Genomic DNA, 11,632 nt, shown 5'->3' with positions numbered 1-11,632 from the left:
TTAAAGGCTTTGTATTGTTTGACTTGTCCACCAGAGAAATTTTTTTCTCTAGAAATGTAATGTTTTATGAATATACTTTTTCTTATGACAAACACACTTCTGGTCCTTCCTCTCGGACTAATCTTGTTTTACCTCAAGATTGCACTATTTCTAATTTTGATTATTTCTCTTATTAGTCTCCCTCTTCTTCTGAGCATGCTTTTGTTGCTCACCAGTTAATTCTTGGTATTCTCAGGAAGTCCGCTTGAAATAAAACTGCTACTACTTACTTGAAGGATTATCATTGTTATTTATTTAAATCTCTCTTGTAGGAGAGAAGCTATGCAAGCTGAAATTCTTGCTCTTGAGCAAAATAAAACTTAGATTCTCACTGATTTACCACCAGGCAAAGAACCTATTAGTTGCAGATGGTTTTATAAAATCAAACTCAAAGCTTATGGAACTATTGAAAGATACAAGGCTCGACTTATAGATAAAGGTTATACCCAAACAGAAGGTATTGATTTCTTTGACACTTTTCATCTATGGCTAAAATGACTACTATTAGACTTTTACTTGCTTTAGCTGTTGTATGTAATTAGCATCTTCAACAATTGGATGTTAGTAGTGATTTCCTACATGGACATCTTAATGAGAAAGTTTATATGATTTTGCCTCCTAGTTTTCATACCACTACACCTAATAAAGTCTGCAAGCTTCTCAAGTCTTTATATGGCTTAAGGCAAGCTGGTAGACAATGGTTCTCCAAACTTTCTACTGTTTTACTTGATATTAGTTATATTCATAGTAAATCATATTATTCTCTCTTACTAAACATAACTCTTCTTCTTTTACTGCTCTATTAGTCTATGTGGATGACATTATCCTTGCTGGCAATGATATGAAAGAAATACAACTTATTAAAGAGTTTCTTGACACCTCCTTCAAAATCAAAGACTTGAAAAACTTTAAATTTTTTTTGGATCAGAGATTGCCATATCTTCTAAGGGTATTGTGCTTAATTAAAGAAAATATGCTTTAGATGTTTTTTCTGATGCAGGTTACCTTATCTCCAAACCTGTTCAGACACCAATGAGCAATATTCTTAAACTTTAAAAGGATAAAGGTACACCTTTGCCTTGTTAGCAGATTATTATATCTTACTACTATAAGACCTAATATGATTTATTCTGTTCAACAATTAAGTTTGTATCTATCATATCCTACTGATTTTCATTTGCAAGCAGCACAGGGTTTTAAGATATATTAAGAGTTGTCCAGATTCTGGTATTTTTTTTTGCAACATTTGATCTGCAATTAAAAGGTTTTAGTGACTCTGATTGTACTGGATGTATTGATACTCGAAGGTCTGTGACTGGCTTTTGTATCTTTCTTAGATTTTTTTTAATATCATGAAAATCCAAGAAATAACATATAGTTTCTCATTCATCTTCTGAAGGTGAGTATAGAGCTCTTGCTGCTCTCACTTATGAATTACAATAGTTAACTTATTTGCTTCATGATTTTCAGGTTCCATATCAATCCCCTGCGATGGTTTTTTGTGATAATCAAAGTATTCTCTACATTGCTGCTAATTCTATTTTTCATGAGTACACAAAATACATTGAATTGAATTGTCATCTTATTCGAGAAAAAGTACAGACCGGTATTCTTAAATTATTTTCTATTTCCAAAACTACTCAACTTACTGACATTTTTATTAAATCATTGGATCTCTTATTTTCTTCAATTGAAAGGTCAAGCTGGGAATGCTTGATATTCACTTTCCAGCTTGTAGAGGGGTATTAAGAAATTCAGTTATTCAAGAAACATAACTTAATTGTTTTCAGAATAGTATAGTTCTTAGATTATTCTAGAATAATATAGTTAGTTCTTTTCCTTTCTTGGATTGTATATAAATATGAGACTCCTCAAAGTATTTTTAATACAGAGTGAATATTATTTTCCTTCCAATAATATTGATAAATATGAAAAAAAATACTGAGAAGGAATAATAATTAGCTTTAGATGTTGGAGTTCGCTTTGAGAAATAGAAAAAAATGAGTCAAACAATTGCACTCTTTCCAAAAACATTTTTTAAAAGATAATAATTCATTAACATATCCATACGATAGTAAAACCAAGAAAAATTTTAAGGTTAAAAATAATTAAAAAACTATCTTAAGTCCAACAGAACTCTGGACTAGGTTAATAAATAAAAAATTTTACTTGAAATCAAATTCAGTTTGCAGAAAGCCTTTGCCGCTATCTCTTACACTAAATTTGTTGGCTATCCAAGAATACGACTGTTACCAAGGCACATATCTCCAACTAGTAGCCATAAAAGACCATACAAGTAAACTGAAGTTTTTTGAAAAAAATCTTAAGCAACTCGACACTTCATGGAGAAAGAGAAACAAAAACAAAAAAAACTCAAGTAAATATATGCAACCTCATATATGAGAAAGAGAAGGTGCACCCCTCCTTTTTTTTAGGCTAGAAAATTAAACATCTCATTTTGCGATCTTGAATCACCAATTAATATATACAAATGAATCTTTACTCAATTGGTATATAAGTGATGAAACCCTAATAACATATAAAGAAAGAAATGAAACTTTTATAATCAACTTGAAGAAACCATCATCAGATTGATAGAAACAACTTTCAAATTGATCGATACTAATAAGAAGAGTACTTCGTATCACTTTTAGTTTGGATGGTGCAGTCATGGAGGAATATTAAGAAAAAAATAAAAATAACTGCATAAAGTAAGGTTTACAATTATTTTTCTCGTATAGATTATTTGTTAGATGATAGAATAAAATAAAATAAAATAAAATACAAAACTAAATGCAACCTCACTTAGAAAAGGAAAAGAATAAATTTCCATTTAAATAAAGTGAAAAAGCGTTCAAGAGAGCAACCAACTCTGAACCCTTGAAAAAGAGAGGATGGATTGAGTGAGATTGTAATTTATAAAAGTTTTTCTCAATTGCTAATAAATCTAACAAAAAAAATTTACATATGATTTATGTTTTAATAATATATATATAATTTATGTGAATAGATTATTAACTTATTTTGGAGTATCTTTTAGTTCTCACCGCAATCCAATGGCAAGGGCCCAGCACCAAAAGGCGAGCGTGCAATTAAATTTCAACCGATTAAATAAAATTTCCTTGTTAGAAAAAAAAGAACAAGTAAGATAATTTCCCTTTCACCGATACATTAGGGTTTGAACTTTCAACTTTCAATTATTGCTGTCTTTCACCGAATAGTCGCCAAGCACAGCAATTTTTCTCAGTACCTCGTTTTTTTCTCATTTGACCAGCATCTGTATCTCTCTATCTCTCTCTCTCTATCTCTCTCTGGTACTATGCTCTTCAGCTAATATCAATCTTAGCTACAATGTCTCATTGTGCAGATAAGCTTGTAAGTTCTTCTGTTGTTTTTTTGTTTCTTAATAATGCAGTTCAGTTTGGGTTTTTATTTCTTCATTTGGTACTTCATTTTGAGAGCCATGTACAATGCACGATTGCCAACCACTAAATATGACTCTAAAATTTAGCTTTGGGGAGGGAATGTAGAGACCCCTCTTCTGATGTTGTCTTTTGATTTTCTAGTTTTCTGGTGTTTGGAGCATTTGATTTTTATCTTTTTCTCAATTTGTTAGTTTGCTTATTATTATTTTCTTGCATGTTTTCTTAAAAAAAAATAAAAATTGATGGTTTAAAGCATTGGAATTTTTCTTTTTTCTTAAATTTGAATCGGAATGCAGTGTGCTGTTGGATCATGGATGTAGTAGCATTCTATTATATGGTTTTGTTTAATTCTTTTTTTTTTTTATTCCCATCTATGCTAATGCTTGAGAGTTTTAGAATGATTAAAAAAAAAAAAAAGATATCTAATTCACTTGCTGAGTTTTTTTTTATAATATTTTTTCTGGGTTGATTGACATTTTATCAAGTGATTCTTATCCTGCTTGCATAAGGGGATGTTTGCTAGTGCGTTATTTAGTAAAATAATGGAGATTTCTCTGCAGTATCCTTCTATCTTGAAGATTGTACTTGATTCTGGAGTACTTGCATATCGATGATTTCTTGAGATGTGGAATCACCTGTTGTAGCTTTTATTGAAAGCCAACACAATTGATTTTGGTAAGTTTTATAGAAAATAGCTAAAACGGGTTCACTGTGTTGTGTGGCTGCAAGGCCACATGGTTCAAGTGCGACCAGTGGGGATTGGTCCATGGGTCAGCATGAGAGTTGCTGGCAAAATAATACAAACTTCTCATCACCCCCATCAAGATGGGATTTTAGTTTCCCGTCTGAAGAGCTGCCATATGAATCACCTGAAGCTACCCCACTATTTAGGTCCTCAACATCATCAAACCAGAAGGAATATAGATGGATGAGAGGCAATAATCACTGTTCTGCATCTGGTAGTGCAGGCCTACTTTTGAGTAGTCCTGATCTTTCTTCAGGTCCCCAATGGATGCCTCCAGTCATGCAGGAAATTAGTGCCAATGTTTATGAAACTGCAACAAGGAGAGGTAAATGGAATTTTTTTTTTTTTGTATTTCCTCCATTCATGATATTTACATTAACCTGTCCAATATTGTTCTCATTGCAAATTACTTGATATTCGTTGAACTTGTTGTTTGAAATGTAATTAAATTTTTTTTTTCAGATCAGAATATAGAAGGGTGCACGTTATAGTATTTAGAATCAAAAACTCCTTGAATTCAACCTCATATTTTTCCTGAATTTTAAGTTTGTCCTCTTCAGTTCCATGGTTTCCATATGGTGCATTGATGTAAAATTTTCCTTGCTTTTCTACTTCTTTTACACATTTGGTTTTGCTTTATATTTTGCTTGAATTTTAGAGTGTAATGTATTCTAGGGGAGTAATATTCTTTGATGGATTATCAAATCCATTCCTTTTTCATGTTTGCATTATTGAGAATCTTATGAAAGGTAACATCTATAAATTGTCAGCATACAAGATAGATGAACCTTCAACAGCAAATATGTCATAGAAAATATTCTGCTTTGTATTTAGGTGCAAAAGGGGTTGTTCTTCATTTTGTGATTTTATTTTCTTGATGCTTAAATGACTGCTCTTCATCATTGGTATTGGTTGTGTGGAGCAGTTCTGGTACTACTAATCAATTCTGATTTTCTTATTTGTAAATTGTAGCATTGATTAACAGTTATGGTATAATTTGATGTAAGATATTGTGGGGAAATCAGGAGATGAATAGGGCAATAACATGTTGATCTCTACCTTTTGTGGTTTCTAGGAAATAGGATAAGAGAGAAGGGGGAGTTTGTGAGAGAAGATATGAAAATGAGTTATGGGGCTTTATCTAAAATTAGGAGCAGATTAGGAAGAGGCATACTTGTCATGTCATGTTTCTTCCCTATATATTGATAGAATCTTCAAGGACTAAAATGCTTATGTTTAATTAATAGAGACTAAAGCATTAATAATGCTAAAGCTTGTGGCTAGGGATGTACCGTAAAATTGGGAGTACCCAAACCCGAACCCGATTATATATAAAATTTCCGAACCCGTCCCAAATCCGTTTAGTATTTTAATTTTACTACCCGTATCCGTCCCGAATCCGTTTAACAATACCCATACAATACCTGAACCCGACTGAACCCGATTTTTTTAAATTCAATTCAATGAAAAAAAATTTAAAAATTTAGATATTATAACCCAAATATCAAACCTTAATTAGAAAATTTGCACAACCCAAATATCAACCTAAGATATGCACAACCCAGCAGTAGAAATATTGGAGAAATGCCTAGCAGTAGAAATATTGGAGAACAATAATCAAATAGCAAATAATTAGATGTTTTGACAGTATCCAAATAATCAAATTAATAGTTCATAAATTCTAAAATTCTTTAATAGCAATTAAAAATTCTTTAACAACATGCACATAAAAGGTCTTGATTATCAAAAAATTTGATTGCAAACCTGAAGAGAGTTCCAGTAAAAGGAGATGTCGCCGACGCCGATTGTGGAGAGGCAAGGGTTGTCTCCAGCAGTCGTCAGTGAAGTGGGGGAGAGAAGGTCAATGGGAAAGAGTAGATGTCACCGACTGAGGAGAGAGAAGGAGATGTCGCCGATGCCGACCGGGGAGAGGGAAGAGTTGTCTCCGACTAAGAAGTGGGAGATGTGGCCACTGGAGAGAGAGAAGGAGATATCGGGAGAGAGAAGATTTATCGACTGGGGAGAGAAAGGAGACATCGTCGGTGTCGACTGGGCTGCCGGCACTCGTCAGTGAAGTGGGGGAGAGAGGCGTTGACTGGGAAGTGGGACTGTAGGAGATGTTACCGACTGAAGAGAGAAAGAGATATCTATGACTGGGGAGAGAGAATATTTATCATCGCTAGGGAGAGAAAGGAGACGTCGCTGGTGCTGACTGGCCTGCGTCGGCAGTCGTCAGTGAAATGGAGGAGAGAGGCGTCGATTGGGAAGGGAAGCAGGGGAGAGAGGCGCCGATGGAGAGAGGGAAGTAAAAATGAAAAAAAGGAATTAAGGATTAGGGTTAGGGTTAGTTTTGTTATATACTAATCGGGTTCAGGTAACGGGTATCCGATCATCTAATTCCGAATCCGAGACGGGTAAAATTTTTCAAACCCGAATCCGCTCAAATCCATTTTGTAAAAACCCAAATCCGTCCTAATAGGGTTTGGGCGGATCGAGTACCCGTGAAAACCCGCCCGCCTGACATCCCTACTTGTGGCAGACTCCGTTACAAATCTATATCAAGTTTATTATTTCGTTGTACCTTGGGATGTATTAATTTTAATGTGGAATAGAAGGGCTCAATGCAAAGGAGTTCTCATTGGTATTCTTTTGCTTCTTGCATTGAATTATTAAAGTACAAAATTGATTATTACCTCAGCATGTATTTTAGTTGCTCAGTTCTCTTTAGCCTTCCGTTCCATTCCACTTTTGAGGAAGTGACCTCCCTATGCCGTGATAATCTGTTTTCCTAAATTCTGAACTATGAAGCACAAACCCAGACATGAAGCACATTTACAATGCAGACACTCCGAGAAAGCCTATTCTTAAAAATTGAGACACTAAATTAGGAAACATTAATAAAATATATATTTTGTTACATTTTATTTATGAAAAAAGTTGATCAAATTTAAATTATAAGATAGGATAAAAGATTGTATTCAATATAAATGTAATTTTCATTGATTTTATCATATATATATAAAATATTGAAGTATAGCATGTACTATTAAGCATACTATTAATGAAAGACATAAATAATATTATAACAAGAAAGAGAAATTGTATGGTGATCCCTTAACAAGTGATGTACTGGAATTCCCTCTGGTTGCACTCCTTAAAATAGGACCCTTGGTGCATCCATAAGGTTGCTCCATTTTGACTTGGAGGTGATGAGTTGAAGTCACAAAGATAAGCCTCTCTTGAAGTGGGACGAGCTGGGGACATTTAGCCCCAGTATGTGACAGCCTCATGCATTAGGATGTCATTGTCTTTTTTTGTAGAATACATCTCATGTCTAATGCAAGATATACAACTTTTTGTAGATTTGATGGTATATTGTGCAGCTGAACAATTCATCCTCTCTATTATCAAATTTAGTTTCTTGTATGAGATAATTGCGGTTTCCATTGCTTGACTACAAGTAAAAAAGTTGGTTGCCCTTGGGTTCAGACTTGGTGATTTGCCCTAGGCCAGTCTAAAAAACCTGCATGTCTGGTCTCATTTCTCTGATCTCCTGAATATCCTGATGGGTGCAGCAACACTTTTTTTTCCATAATTGAACATCACATGTCTGTTTAGTCTCTTGAATCTTTTACAAATAGTGGATTTGGGCAATAATGATTTGGAATTTTATTTGTTTTGAGTCGTATGTAATTAGGTCCCACAATTAGTATCTTTTATATTTGTTGCTAATGTTGATTTTGTCCCCTTTCTGAATTTAACTGTGTTCTTTTTCCTTCTGCACTTAGGTCAAGTTTTGCAGCCATTACCTTCTGCACCTTCTATAGTGGTAATGTATTCTGTTTGCTGTTGACGTATCATCTTGCAATGATTCAACTTCCTGAATGGGATTATATCTCTGCAGGGAACTTCTGGAAATCCAGAGAGTAGGGGATCTACTTCATCCTTTTCAGATAGCAGTGAGTCCGATCCCACATTCAAGTCATGCCCATCCAATCATTGTAACTCTTCCAGTCGCCGTTCTTTTTTCTCCAAACCAATCCACCCTTTATTTTTTCCTACCCAAGCTACTAGTGAAGCTTCTACAACCCCAGCTACTGGGTCTTTACGGTTTGATGCTGCTACCCTTCGAAGAGATAGCCGCCGTTTGACCAGTGCTAGCAGTAGCATAGATTTTTCAGATATTTCTGAACAATTTGAATCCGAAAATTTAGATCGATTATTTGAATCCGAAAATTTAGATCGATTGTGTATTTCATCTGATAGTTTTAAATGTGGATTATGTGAAAGGTTTCTTTCACAAAGATCCCCATGGAGTTCTCGGCAGATTGTAAGTGGAGACATGCCGGTTGCTGGAGTTCTTTCATGTTGTCATGTTTTTCATGCAGACTGTTTGGAGCAGACAACACCCACGGCACATAAAAACGACCCTCCTTGCCCTCTATGTGTCAGATCAGATGAGGAAAAATTCCCAGAGCTGCAAGTTTTTCCCAGGTTGAAGAATCGTTTCTCAAGTATTACACCATCTTCTGAGTTTGGACCATCTAGGCCCTGGGGCTTTGTGACAAAGGGGGATTCTGTTGAAGGAGCATTACATGCACCCCATCAGAATACCATGTTGCTGCTCAACAGGAACCGAATGAGAAAGAATCTTTTTTTGAAGGGGAACTCTGGAAAGGAATTTCCAGGAAAGCTGATGAAGAGTGGCTCGTATTCTTCACAGCTGCTGAATGGAAAGTCTGTTGATTTTGGAACAGTTGGTTGCTCAAATGCAACGGCTAATCCAAGTGTGAAGAGATGATATTATTGCTTAGCTGTCTGGATTGTGAGTGACGCCTTGCCTTCTCTTGTAGTTTCCTAATTGATTCGCTCATGTTAGCTGGATAGATGCCTGGCAGTTGGCAATGAGAATGGGCAACCAGGTGATTCTGTATAGTACTTTTATTCCAAATTTTTATTGAAATGTTAGAGCGGAAGCAATTTTATGTAGAATTTCATTCATATTTGCTGAAAGATGCACATTTTTTAATTTCATTGCTTGATTGCTTCTATGCTTGTTGCTAACAAATAGTGGTTGAATCCAGATCCGATCAGGGAAGACTAGAATGTGTTTTTGATCATGATGGATACTACTTTTGTCATGGTTATGATTCTCAAACTGGCTTCAACTGCCATCTGAGGTGCAGGCTTGCCCTTGCACGAACGATTTTGCCAGGCCTTAATTGATGGGTTCCTTGAACATCGCAAATTGGGTATCCTCAATCTGGCGTAGAGCATTTATCATTTAATCCAACTGTTGAACAGATGTACCCAACGTAGGGAAGAGTGAAAGAAAAAAACAAAAGCACATCCAAGAAACTATGATCTTGTCTTTAAAATTACTGAGATTTTTTCAGTTAGAGTAGCAACGGGTGGTCGAGCGTCAACGGAGTTAGATGTATATCGAAGACGATAGATTCCTTGTGAAAATTATGGCCTAGAGAAAACTGGAATTGGACAACAAGAGGCCTCGTTTTGCAGTCTGGGATCAATTTTTTGTTTTGCAAATTCTCGAGTTCTTACCAACTTGTAGAGCTCAAAGGTTTAAAGGCTACATGTTAAAATGAAAGGGCCTTCCTACTATTCCTCAAATGTGGTAAGCTGGTCCAATCAGGGTTAAGAACAGTGGGTTTATTTTTTATCTTCCTAAAATTCCTTGTCCTCGTATAACCTACTTAATCCTGGCTTTTGGGAGGAACAGTGCAAACTAGGGATGGCAAATATTACTCTATCCAAATTCCAAACCAATTATTATTTTTAATACCTAAGTCTATCTCAAATTTAATTAAATCTATCATATGTTAATTGATTTCATCTTAAATCTGATTAAAATTTATCATAAATTGTCAGATTTTGCCTCAAATTTAATTATTATTAATTGAATAATATTAAACTCTGTTTAATTTCATATATTTTAATTAATAATTTTTAATAAAAATATATATTTTACTGATAATTTTATTTTAAAAATTGATAATATTTCTACAAACTATTTAAAATTTATTTTTTAAATGAAAAAATATAAAAAATTATAAATATTAGTATGAAATATATATGTCATATTTAATTAATTAATTAATTATATATATAAATGAATTTAAGTAATAGATATTCAATATATAAAATTCAAGCCTATACGTACTACTATACTAGAAATTATAGAATACATCCGTGCCAATTAGAATTTTTTTGTATTTGGACATGTATATTAAAAAAAAATAAAAAAGGTAATTTCGTTTTTATTTTATTTTATTTTATTTTATTTTATTTTACTCTATGTTATAATATCATTATCTTACCATATATTACCGTTGCACTCTAAAATTACTCCCTGCTAAAGGGTTTACATCACAGCTTGAAAATAAAGTATAACTAATTTTCATATCCAATCTCCACAGCCACTCAAATTTCAGAAATTGGATCACTCAAATGATAGCTACCAAATAGCAAGTAGTAGGGGACTGTCCCCTCCCTTTTTGTCCAAAGTCATGTGCCATGTCTTCACAGACACAGACAACTGCACATTGTAGGCACAACATTACACAACTTGGATCTTCATTTATGCTCTATATTCTGCAAAAACCATGACCAAATATCACAACTGGGCCTAATTGGAACATGTCTATTCTTCCCTTACCACTACCCACGTTCTAGCTTAACCATTGTCATTATCTTTCAATTTTTGCCATTTTCTTCTGAAATTTGAGGAGGAAAGAAAAAAAAAAAGGTTTTGAAATACAATCATTATTATTTGCTTTCTCAATGAAAGTGATATTTATATGATTCTTTTTTAACGTGGGTTCTTTATTGCAGCCACAAGAGGTTGGGAAACAAGTGGGCAAAAATTTTAATTTGAAAAAAAAAAAAAAAACCAAAATTTCTAAACCTAACATTAAAGACTAAGGATTAGGATAGACAAGGAAAGGAAGAGTCTTGTTCACATATTTCTTGGTCTTTGTCAACTTCTTTTTTAACCTTATCAATAATTATTGTTACATTATCCATATTTAATCGAAATATCTAAAATATCATAAACTAAATCAACGCTAAATTTAGTATCACACTACATTATAATATAATTAAATTTTTTATTATACTTTAATATAAAATCTGATTTATTACATTAGATAATAATATACCATAATTTAATAGGTAATCTCTTTGTTAATAAATCATAATTCTTATAAAGACTAATAAAATATATGAAATTACAATGTTCCATACATATATTTCGATTAAGTTTTAAATAATTAAGAATTTCACTCAGAGGTGTTAAGTGATTTATAAGAGAATCGAAAATAAAAAAAAAATTAAATATTATTCGAAATTTAGAAAAATCAAGCGGGACATTGAATAGCCAAAAAGAATATGAGTCTACTTACGA

General features: G+C 33.5%; 1 protein-coding gene across 2 annotated transcripts; it reads left to right on the top strand.

The window, feature by feature from the left end:
- The first annotated feature begins 3,171 nt into the window (after positions 1–3,171).
- On the top strand, positions 3,172–9,976 carry LOC110616222. Of its 2 annotated transcripts, XR_002488170.2 has the most exons (5): positions 3,173–3,414; positions 4,025–4,534; positions 7,998–8,038; positions 8,114–9,131; positions 9,294–9,976. XR_002488170.2 is itself a non-coding variant. In XM_021758570.2 (4 exons), exons 2-4 carry the CDS (start codon positions 4,231–4,233, stop codon positions 9,008–9,010), a joined length of 1,242 nt encoding a protein of 413 aa, XP_021614262.1. In that variant the 5' UTR covers positions 3,172–3,414; positions 4,025–4,230; the 3' UTR covers positions 9,011–9,258. The 2 variants fall into 2 exon arrangements, 1 of the variants encoding a protein (XP_021614262.1); XM_021758570.2 differs by lacking the exon at positions 9,294–9,976 and having other exon boundaries at positions 3,172–3,414; positions 8,114–9,258.
- The last annotated feature ends 1,656 nt before the right edge of the window (positions 9,977–11,632 follow it).

The sequence above is a fragment of the Manihot esculenta genome, chromosome 5 (genome assembly GCF_001659605.2).
Source record: "Manihot esculenta cultivar AM560-2 chromosome 5, M.esculenta_v8, whole genome shotgun sequence".
NCBI lineage: Eukaryota > Viridiplantae > Streptophyta > Magnoliopsida > Malpighiales > Euphorbiaceae > Manihot > Manihot esculenta.
The sequence above is the reverse complement of the archived record's forward strand: the minus strand, read 5'-3'. Positions and strand labels throughout refer to the sequence as shown.